The sequence below is a fragment of the Aspergillus glaucus genome (genome assembly GCF_001890805.1).
Source record: "Aspergillus glaucus CBS 516.65 unplaced genomic scaffold ASPGLscaffold_11, whole genome shotgun sequence".
Classification (NCBI taxonomy): Eukaryota; Fungi; Ascomycota; class Eurotiomycetes; order Eurotiales; family Aspergillaceae; genus Aspergillus; species Aspergillus glaucus.
The window spans coordinates 370,862-385,051 of NW_019170463.1; the positions used below are offsets into that span (position 1 = coordinate 370,862).

General features: G+C 50.5%; 6 protein-coding genes across 6 annotated transcripts; 3 read left to right on the top strand and 3 right to left on the bottom strand.

The window, feature by feature from the left end:
- Nucleotides 1-100: 100 nt before the first annotated feature.
- On the bottom strand, nt 101-4,125 carry ASPGLDRAFT_349446 (ssDNA endodeoxyribonuclease RAD2). Its single transcript, XM_022544488.1, has one exon. It carries the CDS (start codon nt 3,979-3,981, stop codon nt 595-597), a length of 3,387 nt encoding a protein of 1,128 aa, XP_022400541.1. The 5' UTR covers nt 3,982-4,125; the 3' UTR covers nt 101-594.
- Nucleotides 4,126-4,277: 152 nt separating this feature from the next.
- On the top strand, nt 4,278-7,862 carry ASPGLDRAFT_35855 (tRNA (34-2'-O)-methyltransferase regulator RTT10; the record flags this gene model as incomplete). The annotated part of the gene is made up of 3 exons (XM_022544619.1): nt 4,278-4,295; nt 4,350-7,061; nt 7,119-7,862. The coding sequence occupies 3 exons, from the start codon at nt 4,278-4,280 to the stop codon at nt 7,860-7,862; spliced, it is 3,474 nt and encodes a 1,157-aa protein (XP_022400542.1).
- Nucleotides 7,863-8,466: 604 nt separating this feature from the next.
- On the top strand, nt 8,467-8,821 carry ASPGLDRAFT_47538 (uncharacterized protein; the record flags this gene model as incomplete). Its single annotated transcript, XM_022546695.1, has 2 exons — nt 8,467-8,539; nt 8,596-8,821. Coding segments are annotated over exons 1-2 (210 nt in total), but the record flags the coding sequence as incomplete, so codon positions are not given.
- A 730-nt stretch (nt 8,822-9,551) lies between these two features.
- Nucleotides 9,552-11,083, top strand: ASPGLDRAFT_349652 (SGNH/GDSL hydrolase family protein). The gene is made up of 5 exons (XM_022544491.1): nt 9,552-9,813; nt 9,870-9,952; nt 10,012-10,255; nt 10,315-10,570; nt 10,623-11,083. Exons 1-5 carry the CDS (start codon nt 9,713-9,715, stop codon nt 10,824-10,826), a joined length of 888 nt encoding a protein of 295 aa, XP_022400544.1. The 5' UTR covers nt 9,552-9,712; the 3' UTR covers nt 10,827-11,083.
- On the bottom strand, nt 10,914-11,768 carry ASPGLDRAFT_47542 (50S ribosomal protein L36). Its single transcript, XM_022546696.1, has 3 exons — nt 11,463-11,768; nt 11,284-11,318; nt 10,914-11,226 (listed from the first exon to the last, which is right to left on the bottom strand). The coding sequence occupies exons 1-3, from the start codon at nt 11,718-11,720 to the stop codon at nt 11,187-11,189; spliced, it is 333 nt and encodes a 110-aa protein (XP_022400545.1). The 5' UTR covers nt 11,721-11,768; the 3' UTR covers nt 10,914-11,186.
- A 377-nt stretch (nt 11,769-12,145) lies between these two features.
- ASPGLDRAFT_126969 (threonine dehydratase, biosynthetic) lies at nt 12,146-13,958 on the bottom strand (the record flags this gene model as incomplete). The annotated part of the gene is made up of 3 exons (XM_022540692.1): nt 12,146-13,446; nt 13,498-13,714; nt 13,794-13,958. The coding sequence occupies 3 exons, from the start codon at nt 13,956-13,958 to the stop codon at nt 12,146-12,148; spliced, it is 1,683 nt and encodes a 560-aa protein (XP_022400546.1).
- Nucleotides 13,959-14,190: the final 232 nt, after the last annotated feature.

Below are 14,190 nucleotides of genomic sequence, written 5' to 3' on the forward strand. Positions count from 1 at the left end.
CGGAAGACCCGAGCCGCAAGCGGAGGAAGACGGTGATCAGTCAAGATAGACGCTGCTGAGTTGCTGAGTTGGGCGGCAATGGCAAGTGTCCCGTGACGTCGCCGGCTATATTACCGGATTGAGATTGATATGTAGGTAAGTACAGGTAAGTAATGGTGATGAATTGACTTGAAGAACCACGGGTAAAAAGTGGAAAGGGGAAGGTCGTATTTAACAATAATTCCCCATTTTAGTCTTATTTTTGGCTTTTCCCCTTTTGGGCGGTGGTTGGTGACTTCTACGTCATGGTTAGAAACATGATGTCATGCGCTGGCCATCGGCGATGATAGTGTCATCTAAGATACTATGTAGTTACTACTGTACTCTATCTACCCCTGAACTCCATCATAAAGTCAAGATCGAAGGCAGCACAGATATACTATGCTGAATGTAATGCTGTACTTGTAGATATCGGATGATCGACTGATCGCTGAGATCTCCAGGTACACTCTCCCTGTTCGCATGTTGCAGTTGAGATATCAATTCTCTTTCGCCAGACCCGGTGGAGTTCTCGGTCTACCCCACTAACCCAGTGCAAACCACAACCACTAGGCTTCAATTTTTGGCATTTTTTCTGGTTTTTCGCTTTTTAGCTGTCGCTTCATAATCGATCCGGGACGTGGTGGTGGTTCCTCGTTTCGTCCCTTTTCCCTTGCCCTTCCGTCCGGTGGTACGCTCAGGAGAAGGAGAACGTGGAGAAGGGTTGTCTCCCGATGTTGCATCGACATCGACATCGACACCAGCATCAATGATATCTCCATCAGGCTGCCCCGTAGCAGCTTCCTGTCGCAGTCGACTAAACGCCTTCTCCATCCGACTCTTCCCCCCACTCCGGACCCTCGGCGCAAAAGCCCCCGCCCCCGTAGGCCCATGGTAAAAACTCGTAATATTAGCCTGCGTCCCTTCCTGCTCCCGTTTATTCATATCGCGAATCACCGGCACCAGAACCTCGTCCGTGCGTTCCTGGCTCCATCCGATCGTGGCCATGAGAAAATTCCGGAGTCCGTGCAGGTCGGGCACGCCCCATTGGAATAGGGATGGGTCTGAGTCGACTTCGGGTTTAAGGTAGGCTTCTTCCACGCGGGTGTCGGGGAAGGTTGGGGGGAGGAAGATTTTGGTGGCGTGTTTCTTGAATTTCTTGTAGAAGGTTGGGTGGGTGGTTGTGGACATGTCTGTGCCTAGTTGGACTTGTGTCCACCAGTCGCGGAATTCTTCTAGGCCGGAGAATTCGGCGAGGATTTCTAGTGCCGTGACGGGTCCTATGCCGGGAATGCCTTCTGTGTAATCACTCCCGAGAAGATGGGCGAAGCTGATGAGTTTCTGTCGATGGAGCGCGTATTCCTTCTCCATGTCTGATGTTAGATAGCATTCGACAAACTTGCTCTGGTTGAACATGTTCTTGTACACGCGCGTTCCTCCAAAGAGGAAAATATCACTGTCGTCGGTGATGATACCATCAACAAGGCCGAGCGAGACCAGCTCTGCGCATTGCGCCTCGGCTTCCATAGGCGCGGTAACATACGGCAATCCGAAAAGGGTCAACAACTGCTGACACTCCGAGATCATGACTTGCGTAACCTCGTCTGCATCTCTGCGGTCCTTCTTCTGCTGGGAGCGCAGCTGCTTGAGCTCTTGTTCGTACTCTGCAGCACTCTGACCAGGTACTGTGGGATTCAGCGTGGCTGCGAAGCGAGCATGCTCTTCATCTTCCGCTGCAAGCTGTCGCATCAGATCTTCATCCTCGAGATCAATCGCAGTTTCCTGTTGTTCTCTTTCTTCGTCCCCTTCTTCTACAAAGAGAGCATCCTGCTGATTGAACCCAGTAGGGGGCTGAGGCTCGAATTCAACGCTAGGTGCTTTCGCTGGCTGAATCGCGACATCCTCAAATTCCGGCGAGGGGGATGGTTCTGTGCGTTCAATGTCCTCTTGAACAACGGGGCTTGGCTCCTTAGTCTCCGTAGGTCCTTCGTAAGGCTTTTCTGTAATGACGTCCTCTTTTGGTAGCAATATTTGAGCCTCTTCCGGCGCCACATTTGTAGTATCTTCCTTGTCCGTAGTTGGGAGTCTAATAGCTTCAGCAGTTCCCTTCTCTGCTGGAGCCTCAAGATCAATCACTTCCTTGGAATCTGTCTCTTTCTTAGCCTCCGGTTCCTGATCAACATCAATGACATCCGGAGACCGATAATCCTTCAAAGACTGACGATTCGGTGTCATTATGCTGTCCCGGTAACCTTCCAGCGAAGTATCATCAACTTTATCAAGGACAAACTCGGCATTCTTGTGTTCAGCAGAGAACCACGGTGGCAGGGGTAATTGCTCCTTGGCCACCTTTGCCGGCTGAGCAGGTTCTTTCACAAAACCACCCGCATCTTCGTCAATTGCCTTATCTTGCGGCTTTTCCGCACTTGGCCTGAGTTTGATCGATTCGAACGGTAAAGGTCCCCCGAATGGATCAGCAGGTACGGGACGCGGTGCTTCTCTTTCCGGTCGCTTTGTCTGCGCTAGTGCAGCTGCGAAATCCATTTCCTCATCGTCACTCTCAGGAGGCATGAAACTGGGTTCTGTTTCATTTAGTGGTGCTGGTGCTGCAGCATTCCTATTAATTGAGATCTCTGGAAGATCGTGGTCATGTTGAGCATCTGTAGCCGATTGCAATGACATGGCGATTGCCTTTTGAAGGTCTTCATCTTCGTTCCCGTCCTCGAAAATGTTGTCAATGCCACAACGATCATCCAAGTCGCTTTGTACAAAAAGTGAATCGTCTTCAACTGCATCAGGTACCTCTCGTTGAGCCTTAATCGACTCATCAAAAGCACCCTTCTGAAGAAACGGTAGCTTAGGAAGTCTGTTTAACCCTTCAATAGGCACATCCTCAAATCCTCCTTCGTCATCTGACTCTCCCATATCAAAAAGCACCTCTTGCTGTCCGTACCGGTCAACATCAATAGGCTTCTCAGCCCCGCCTTCGCCCTTGTTGCCAACGACACCAAGTACCCAACCACCTTCATTGGTGGGGTCTTTCACCAGGACATACTCCTTGCCGCGTTCTCCTGCAATCCTTTGTCCTGAGTCGTAGAAAGCATCTTCCCCGTTCATGCCATTCAGGTTCATCAGCCGTTGCGTCAAATCGTTTCTCTCTTTCACACGCTCGATTTGAAACTTGGAGAACGCCATGCGGTCTGGGAACATGTGGTCAAGCTGTTCCTTAGAATAACCCATACGCAATCGACTCCTGAGCCTCGCAGCATTCAAGATATTATACCGATCGGTAGCGGGAAGACTCATAAAAAACGGACTATCAAAGTCGATTTTAGAAAAGTCGTAGAGATTAATATCTTCACCCCTATAAAACTGCTGCGCATACTCCTCCAGTTCCTCATGAGACATGATACGCGGGTCATTCGGCGCACCCATCTGCTCAAGCGAGATCTCAAGCTCAGGAAGATGATAAGCGTCCTTCTTCCTAAACTGCCGAGCCTGTTGTTTCTCTCTGTCCGTCATAAATGCCTCCCCCGCATACACCGGATTATCAGAAATCTCCTCCTCTTCCCTAGGCGCCCTGTTCCTACGCCTTTCGGCTTCCTCCTCCGCACTCCTATGCATCTGCACAGCCAGTAACTTCCCCGCCGTCCTCGCAGCATCCTCTCTCCGCCCCTCCCGCCTCTTCTGTCTACCAGCGATAGTCTGTCTCTTCAAAAGCGGTGCCCCGCCATCAAACACAAAGACAGGTTTGATCCCAAAGTATAGTAATTTGCATATCCGGCGGAAGAATCCAACGATGTGCGAGTTGCGCAACGCATTTCCTTCTTTGTCTCGCACGGCTTTTAGGAACTGGTATATCCAGATTGATGCATCGACTGCTAGGCGCCGCTTATTGAGTGTTTCGAGTTTGATAGGTCGTGCGCAGGGCTGGACGACTGTCCACAGCCCGGTTACACCCATGTTGGTATGGGGACGTCACAGGATTATCAAGTTGGCAAGTATGGCAGCATGGTAGTCCGAGTCCGTATCTCGAGTCATCGAGGCGATGCTCTTCGCGTCGCCACTCCGATACGAGATGCGCGAGATCACGTGCTTAATACTGCCGTATCTGGAAAAGCGCCCTGCCAGGGCAGATGACATAATCCGAATTTTTGGAATTTCACGCGGGGAATCAAGAGACGATCTAACGTGCGAACTATTTTAAATTGAGATATTACGAAATTCCCGTAGGCAGGCTGTGCGTTGTCGCTGTGCCAATGCATTCCTCGCTGGAGGTCAGTGATTGTTCCGTTACTAGTGCTGTAAGACATAACGCTGACTCCCACTAGCACGTTGATGCTTGCCTTCCTATTACGGCACTGAAGGCACTTGAAGTGAAGGACGGGAGATTCATTTTGCAAGGACAAGGTCTATTTTGTCGCTTGATTGATGAGAACACCGGCAAGCTTGTTGCTGAGCTCAAGACCTTCAAGAGGAACAACATCCATGGATTCGCGGTTCTCAACCAGACAGCGCAGAATGCAGACAGTGAACCTGTGCAACTGGTAGCTTGGGGAGGACAGTCGGTTAGGGTTATTAACTTGAACCACGGGGGAAATCAGACCACGCTATCAGCAGCAAGTGCGGAATTTCTAGCGCCGGATTGGATTCTGGCTGGATGTGCCTCTAACGAGGACGACAAGCAATGCGCTTATCTTGTCACGGCGCATAATGCTCTCATCGCTTTACATCTCGTGCAAGCAGATTCATCATCAAAGTATGAAAACGCCCTCCATTTACACCAGTTGGAAACGAGTGTCAAATCCATGCTCTATTCAGCACACACCGTTCAACTTTCACCATCCCACGTTCTGGTTGCCGCTGGTACTGTCTTTGGTGAGATTATCGTATGGTCGTGCTTCATTAACGCCCCGGAGAGTCTCTGCTCCGACGCAGTCAGCTCCATCCACCACTTCTTCACAGGTCACGAGGGGTCTATTTTCGGCGTTGAAATCTCGCCCACGATCCCTAATTTGGGAAACAACAAGCAAGGCCGGCTATTAGCCAGCTGTAGCGATGATAGAACCGTCAGGATCTGGGACATATCCGATTGCGATAGTGCGTCTCCCAACGATCCATCGGCATATTCGACAGACGGTTTCGAACTCCGCAGTACGGGCTTTGGCGCTGTTCGGGAACTGGGGTCGGAACCCTGCATCGCGAAGGCCTTTGGTCATATTGCTCGGATATGGAGTGTTCATTTCATGTCGACGGCGACGGTGGAGCATGGCAAGTTACGGCTGGTATCGCGTGGCGAGGATGCGCAGTGCTTGTTGTGGGATTTGACTTGGAAGCAATATTCTCAAGGACCGGAGTTTGGTCTGCGTGAAACTTCATCTTTCCATTATCACACTGGAAAGCATATCTTTTCCTTGAGCTTGCACGAGGTCGATGGTAGGGTTGTTGTTCATACTGGAGGCAATGACGGCGCCATCAAGACCTTCAAGGTTGATGAGGAAGGAGATGTATCAAACAACGCCGTTGCACCTGCTCCTTCCAACAATCAACCCAAGAAAAGCAAGAAGGAAGTGCCGTTCAAAGCATTTGACTTTATCGCCCCAGATTGTTTCATCGCAACGTCCGTGAATGGAGAAGTTCAACTGGGATATGTCGGGCCTCAGAATGTGGCTGAACTCGGTATGCAGCCTGAAGTGTCAAAGGAGATTCTCTGCGTTGAAGATGATCTCCGTGGGTACTCTGTCATTTCTGGCCTACCGTCAAAGGGAGTGGCGTTATTGGGCAATGCACGAGGATTGATTCGCTTATATGATCACCAAAGTAAATCACTGGCCAAGGTTGTTCAGACGGATCAGAGACCGCTTGGGCTATTTGCCCTGGATTCGGATCCGGATTCGTCTAGTCCATCCGTCTCCTTTGTTGCCTCTTATGTTGCTACCGATAGGGCAAACCTCTTCACCGTCACAAGAAAGGAGGGTTCAGAACCACATGTGCAAAACATGCCCTTGTGCCTTCTTTATCCTTCCGAGGTACAATGCGCCTCTCTCGTCTGCGGTGGTCAATATCTTGTTCTGGGATTCAAAAACGGTTCACTTGCCGTGTATCGGATACCAAGCCCTGGCGACAGTTTCGAGGACTTGCTACGACCAGTAACAAGCATCCGTCTCGTCCACGGCGATGAAGGCGTCAACCACATCACATCCTTCTCCTCAAGCACCCACGACGACGGCTCATCCACCGACTACCTCCTAACCTGCGGCCGCGACGGAAACTACTGCGTCCACGAAATCACCACAAACCCCACCACCGATTCCTTCAACTTCCAAACCGTCCACCGCTCCTCCCCAGCAGCAAACCAGAACGTAGAAGGCACATACTTTGACAAAACCTCAGACGACCTTATGCTCTACGGCTTCCGCGGCATGGACTTTGTCGTCTGGAACGAGACAATGCAATCCGAAGTCGCTAGATTCTTTTGCGGTGGTGCACGTCGGAACTGGGCTTTCCAGCCTAGTCTTGAAGATCCGGGTGATGGGTTGTTTATTTGGCATCAGTCTGGGTTTAATTGTCGGCGGGTACATGCTGAGGCTAGTCATCCGGTGCGTGCAGGTGGTCATGGGAGGGAGATAAAGTCCATGGAGTCATTTAATGCCACTGATGCAGGGAAGAAAACTATTTTCGCCACGGGAGCTGAGGATACCACTGTGCGTCTTTTCGCGCCGATGCAGCCCGACAAGGAAGACCTATGGGGTGCATTTAAGAGTCTGCGGGTTCTCAAGAAGCACAGGGCTGGTCTGCAGCAGGTGGGGTGGTCGAAGAATGGAGAGTACTTGTTTACCAGTTCCGGGTATGAAGAGTTCTTTGCTTGGAGGATACGCTGGATTCCTCGGTTTGGAGTTGCAACGTTGCTCGTGGGCGTGACTCCAAAGGAGGATCCGGATTCGGAGTGTCGGGTGACTAGTTTTGATACCCTGGAGGTTCAGGAACCGGATGGCCAGTGTGGCTTTCTGGTTGTTTTGGCTTTCCCGAACTCTGTGATCAAGGTGAGTCCTTTTCAGGTCCAAGAATAAGCCTGTTTGAGCCAATGTTGATAATGATAGATCTTCCATTACTCCCCATCCACCGACAACGGCTTCACCCTCCTAGCGAAGGGAACATACATGAGCAACTGCCTAACACAAGCCCAATTCATCCAAAGAGACTCTTTCATGGGTCTCATTACTGCCTCCACAGACGGCCATTTCACCTTCTGGAACCTAACCCCAGTCCTCTTACCCTTCTACACAATAACTGCCTCAAACCTATCCCTAAAACAACAACTCGAACCCACAACCACCCCGACAAACATCACCTGCGAAAGCCGCTACCAAATCCACTCCAACAGCATCAAATCCCTGGAACTAGTACCCGTTTCAGAAACAACTTCCTTGATAGCATCCAGCGGCGACGACAACGCCCTCACGCTCTCCCTCCTCCACACATCGCTCACCAACACCACCGACGAAGCCACCCACGTCTACACAGTCAGCATCCCCGACGCGCACACCGCATCCGTAACAACCGTCAAGGTAATCTCACAACGGAAATCTGCCGACGGAAACACAATGGTTGATTTGACGATTGCTTCCTCGGGCAATGACCACCGGGTTAAAATCTGGTCGGTTAAATTGGATACCGCGAAAGAGGGGGTGGAGGCGATTAGTGTGAGGAATGTGGTTAATCATTATAGTCCTGTGGCGGATATTGCGGCTTTGGATGTTGTTCGGGTTGCTGATGAGGGAGAGGGGGAGGGTGTGAAGTTACTTGTTTGTGGGGTTGGGATGGAAATGGTGAGGGTTGGATGAGCTTTCCGTTCTTATGATGTGATGTGATGTATTGTTTTTTATTTGGCATGACCTTGTACATACATAGAAAATATATAGATAAAAGTTCGCGTACACAGATGGCAGTTTGACAGAACAGGGAGTTGGAGCAGCGGTAGTTTCACCTCTGGGGCGCCAGGCTGTTCGCATTGGCTCCCCAGCTACCCACACTGTATATGCAGCGGAATTGCAGGGCATAAAGATGGCACTTACCCAAATACGCAACGCGGGCGGACTGGCATCACAATGTTCCCATAAGACCTATACGGCAATCATCTTTACAGACAACCAGGCGGCGATACAAGCGTGCTCAGCTCCAGGAAGGTCTTCTGGCCAATATATCCTGAGCGAAATTACACGCACTGCATCTCAACTACAGGAACGCGGCTGGGATATACGGCTGTATTGGCTCCCGGGTCATGAAGGCATCTATGGCAATGAGTGTGCTGACGCTCTTGCAAAAGAAGCTGCTAATTCCCTGGCACCCAATGGTGCGGAAGAGCTCACTCTCATGGCTAGCACTCGAAGAACCCTCCGCATAGAAGCAGCAAATGCATGGAAGACTGAATGGGCCGCTTCCCCCCACAGGAACTCCGTCCGTCGCTTATGGAAAGAGCCCTCAAAAGCGCCAATGCAGCTATACCAAGGCTTACGGAGAGCTGCTACGTCAGTCCTCATTCAAATGCAAACTGGGAAGATTGCGCTGGCCAGTTACCTTGGTACCTTCAAGGCTATGGAATCGACTAAATACTCCTGTGGACGTGGCCTCCAAGATACACGCCATGTTCTCCTCCACTGTACCAACCAGGCAGGACCCCGGATGCGCCATCTTACACAGGGTTCAAGGCGGGAGCTGGATTACCGGGCCTACCTTACACGGCCAGACCTGGTACCGAAGGCAGTACGATTCATACTTGGGACAGGCCTTCTGGACCAGTTTCAGACTCTACCAACCACATACCGAGTCACAAAAACGGACTTCAAGCAACCGGTGGCAGCATAGCATAGCCAAGGTTGTGCGCTTGCAGAAGTAGGGACGGAAACGAGATAGTATCCAACAAACCCATGAACCTTCGTGGCCATGGGAACAGCAGTACGAAATCAGCAGCACGGGACATACAACATGCGGAATAAGATGTCAGGATAGGTATAGAAAGGCGACGATGTACATAGCGACTACCACTACGGCGGCTTATCCGGCCGCCCCGCAGGACCTGCCGCCACTCGGCCCACAGGGCTGACAGATGCGTGTATGAACAACAACAACAACAACAACAAAAATAATAATATAGATAAAAGTGTTCCATGTTGACATGTCCCAAGCACCTCCTGTTTCATAAGAACAGCCCGTGGAGACCATGGCATCGGCGATCAAGTATCAACCATATACTCTCGGCAACACCAGCAGATCTCAATAAGATCCTATCACACATCCAATTTATCCTGTCCCGGTTGCAACAGCTAAAGCTTCATGTACAATATTCATCCTCCACATCTATCAATCAGTGACAATTAGCCTATTAACCCGGCCGGACAAACGGCACATGCAAAAGCGCCTAAACATGCACCCCGCAAAAACCACCAATCCTATGTGACATCCATATTTATCCGCTGCATTCCTGAGGGAAGAATACGATGCAATTAACTTCCAACATGCTTGCTGGGCTGAGATCGAGGCGCAGGGTTCTCGGCAAGGCTGAGGCTGTGTTGCAGCTATACGGAGTGTACATAGCCTGAGACGATGCTGGATTCTTTATAAAAAGACCCTGTTGGAATCTCATCTGATATAATTCTGTTCTGTTATACGAATTGAATATTGAATTAGTACGAACATGAAAGCTCACCTTATCTGGCTGGTAGCCAGTAGTATTGGTATTGCTACTGCAACACCTCTACCACGACAGAATGTCGATACGACGTATTTCTTCACCTTGTAAGACCTCCCTTTCTCTCCAAGAACCCGCAATAATAATACTAATAGCATAACAGCGGAAACTCCTACACAGACACAACTTTCTCCCCAAACAAAACCGCCCCATCCGCCTCCAACCCCATGGGAAACCCATCCCTAGGTTCGTTCACCACTCACCCACGATTCTCTCTTTAACAAATTCTCACTGTAAGTATGCAGGAACCGGTACAACAGCCGGTGGCACAAACTGGGTCGGCTACCTAACAGCCACCCAAAACGCCTCCCTAGTCTTCTCCTACAACCTCGCCGTCGGCGGCGCAACGATCGATAACACCCTTGTATCGGGTCATTCGAAAGATCTGGTCTCGCAGGTAGATGAGTTTCAGTCGACGTATGCTGATAAGGAGGATGTGTTGTGGACGGGTGAGAATGCGGTTTTTGGGGTTTGGATTGGGATTAATGAGTATGTTCTTTCTTCTTCTGTTTTGGTGTTTATGGGTGAGTTGTTAACGTGGTGAATAGTATCGGGAATGCATACTCGAGTACGGATGCGGAGACTTTTACGTCGAAGTTGATTGCGCGGTATAGATCGCTGGTTGAGAAGATCTACCGCGACGGGGGCCGGAAGTTCCTCTTCCTTAATGTGCCGGCTGCCAGTCGTACTCCTAAGATCCTGAGTCAAGGGAATGAGGCTGCGAAGTCGCATGCAAAGTACCTCGCCGTGTTCAATGAGAACGTCGAGTTGATGGTGAAAAACTTCACGACCAACCATGAAGATGTACGTGCCTGTGATCTCCCTGGAGGAAGAGAAGCTGACGAAACGAATACAGACAACCACTGTGCTATATGATTCATGGTCATTTATGACCAAGGTGCTGAATCAACCACAGAAATACGGCTTTCCGAATGCTACTTGCGTGAATGATGATGGACATAGTTGTGTTTGGTGGAATAGTTACCATCCGACGTCCAAGTATCATCGGTTGCAGGCGGAGGATATGAAGGCGCATTTGAAGCCTCTTGGGGCATGGTAGGTAGTGCGAGTATATTAATAGCAGTGGTTTGAGTCTCAAAGGGTTGCAGGGTGTCCATGCCATCGCAATCTGTAGGAGATAGGGCTACACATCCAAAGACATTCCATTCAGAAACCAGAAAATAACCATGTATGATGACCTTTTGATGATAAACCTAATGTACAATGTAACGTACGCCGCGACCAGCCAGCAGTAAAAAAGAAAAAAGACAAAGACATTCCAGGCGTCGAGATGCAAAACCGTATATCCACGAAGTGTTCTAGGTATCAAATAGTACATAATCCCCCGATCTTATGCACTTTCGTAGCATTTTAAAGTGGTAAGCCGTGATGAATTGATCCCGTTATTCGATTGAGACGTTTATTTCCCTTGTCGTTGCTTGTGCTTGGGGTTCTTGGAGCTATTACAGTCACCGTTAGTTCCGATTCTCCAAACCTTGCCAATAAAGTGAACATACCAAATGATATAAACCCTGTTCTTTCTCCGGACGGGCTATAGCCATCCAACGTTAGCTTCACATCCAAAACCTCAACTCATTCCCCAAAGGTCCTTCCTCAAGTCGCACCGCATCGCACCAAACACCGAACCAAGTCACCTCAAAACAAACCCCACAAAACAAAACCAAGCAAATCATACCTTGCACCCATCACACAGCCTCTTAACCGACGACCGCGTCTTCATCCCCCGAACCTGCTCAATCTGCCTAGCCCCAACAGCCCCAACACCAGCCTGCATCTGCTTCTGCTCAGACCGCAAACGCAAACTCCGAAGCCCATTTGCAAGCGATAACCGGGAGAACGAGCGCGAGAAGAATGTCGGGCGGGATAGCGATTGCGGGAGGAATTGGCGGAGGGTGCCGGTGGAGGCACCGAGGAGGGAGCGGAGGGACATCATCGTGGCGACTCGGCGGGGGTTTTATCGAGTTGAAGGACCGCCGATAGGTGTCTCCGCGGACAGAAATAAGGGCAGGATCAGGATTGATTTGATCCTGGGGTTGGTATGGATTTTTGGTGGTGTTGGATGGTTTCTATTCCGCACTCCCGCGCGGAGGAAATGTTCCTCGGAGATTTTGTATCGCCGGTTCCGGGGTTTTCTACAAGGCCCATCTACCACGAATGGTGCATTTACTTTGTCAAAACAGCATCCCTCGTTCTATTATCTATTCGAGTAAACTATACATAATATCGAAAAACATGACTACATCACGCATTCTGTCTCATATACTAATCCGAACGCCTAACAGGAACATTCAACCCCGTGAAATCAACACTGAATCCGAATATACACTTTTCGTTTCCGTGATTTTGCGTAAAAAGATTTTAATTGCGGAGGAAGGTCTGGTAAGTAGGAGAATCGGTGTGCTCGCTGAATGGGTAACTCAGATCCTGAAGGAAAGCCTCCAGGTCTTCCTTTTCGGATTCAGGGCATTGGATACCCGCCAGCACCTTGCCGACATTACCTCCGTAGTTACGGTAGTGGAACAGCGAAATGTTCTGGTTAGGTCGAAGGGTAGTGAGGAACTTGGCCAAAGCGCCCGGACGTTCAGGGAATTCAAACATGAACAGACGCTCGTCCGGGACTTCGCAGCGGCCGCCAACCAGGAAGCGCAGATGCCGCTTGGCGAGCTCGTCATCACTCAGGTCCTTCGCGGACATGCCTCCCTTGGTCAATTGGTTGATAATACTGGCTAGATCCTTTTGACCTGTTGATGCTGACAGAGAGATGCCCATCAAGATGTCTGCGGATTCAGCACGGGCGTACCGGTAGCTGAAGGCGGTTACAGCGTGAGGCATAACAATCTCGATTAGTTTTGCGAACGCGCCAGGCTTCTCGGGAATGTTGACGCTCAGAAGAGCCTCCTTCCGCTCACCCAAAGCAGCACGCTCTGCGACGAAACGCAATCGATCAAAGTCCATGTTCGCCCCCGAGGTGACGGCAACCAATTCCCGGTTGGTGTCAGGGCTGGGATTTTGCGCAATGTATTTCTTCAAACCAGCAAGAGCCAGGGCACCGGCCGGTTCGATGATAGACCGGGTGTCCATAAAGGCATCCTTGATCGCCGCGCACGTCTCATCTGTCGTAACCTGGATGACCTCGTCTACCACGTCACGGGCCAGACGCCATGTCTCCTCACCAACTGTCTTGACAGCCGCTCCGTCAGCGAAAAGCCCAACTTCTTTGAGAAGAACGCGTTCGCCCATTTTCAGAGACTGAGCCATGGCATTGGCGTCATCAGCCTCCACGCCGATAATACGCACGTGGGGTGCAATGCGCTTCAGGTAGACACCAATACCAGCAATTAGTCCACCACCACCGACAGCACAGAAGACTGCCTCCAAGTTTTGTAGGTTCGCCTGGCGCACGATTTCCATTCCGATAGTTCCTTGACCAGCGATGACATACGGGTCATCGAATGGGGGAATGCTAGTGAGTCCATGCTGCTTCTCCAACCGATGTGCTTCCTCCTTCGCCGCATCGAAGTCGTTTCCGTGAAGAATGACACTACCACCAAGACGAGAGACATTCAGGTGCTTGATCGCGGGGGTACCGGAGGGCATGACGATGGTGGCGGGGATTTTCAAATGGCGGGCAGAAAAGGCGACACCTTGCGCATGGTTACCTGTTCAGATATGAGCAGCTGTCTTCTTTCCTAGAAGTACAAAATGCTGACCTGCAGAGCAAGCAACGACACCCTTCCACCGCCTCTCCGGAGGCAAATGCGCCATCTTGTTGTACGCTCCACGGAGCTTGAAACTGAAGACAGGGAGCATGTCCTCTCGCTTGAGAAGGACCTTGCATTCGAGGCGATTGCTGAGGTTGACAGCATGGTGCAGTGGTGTTTCTTCGATGACATCGTAAACCCGCGACGTCAAAATCAACCGGAGATACTAGACTCATGACGAACTTGCATTAGCAAACAAAAATGGTCTTTGAATCAAACAATTGCACAGACAGGTATAATCTCACGTCTGGATAACCATTTGGAAGCAGGAACGAGTCCGCGATGCCCCAATCCGGCGCCGATCCTAACTGGTCAACTTTCTCCGATGGCGGCGTCGGAGCAGCAGTGTATTCGGTCAATGCCAGGTTATTCACCTTGGCGGCGAGGGGAGTTGTCGAACCGTCAGTCATGGTTGTCTCTCTAGCAAGCTGGATTGAATAAAAAGACAGCCCAAAGAGCAGAGTTGGAAGCAGCGATAAGGCCTCGAAGTAGCTTGTGAGACCATCGGCGTTACTTTTTGGAAAATCCCGTGACTGCGGGAAAGTCTATGAGTCATCAACCCTAAGCCTGGGCCCTAATCCCCTCCTTTTACAGATGCAGTGGTGTTGCATGAACGATCACTTGCAGCTTAACTACAGAAAA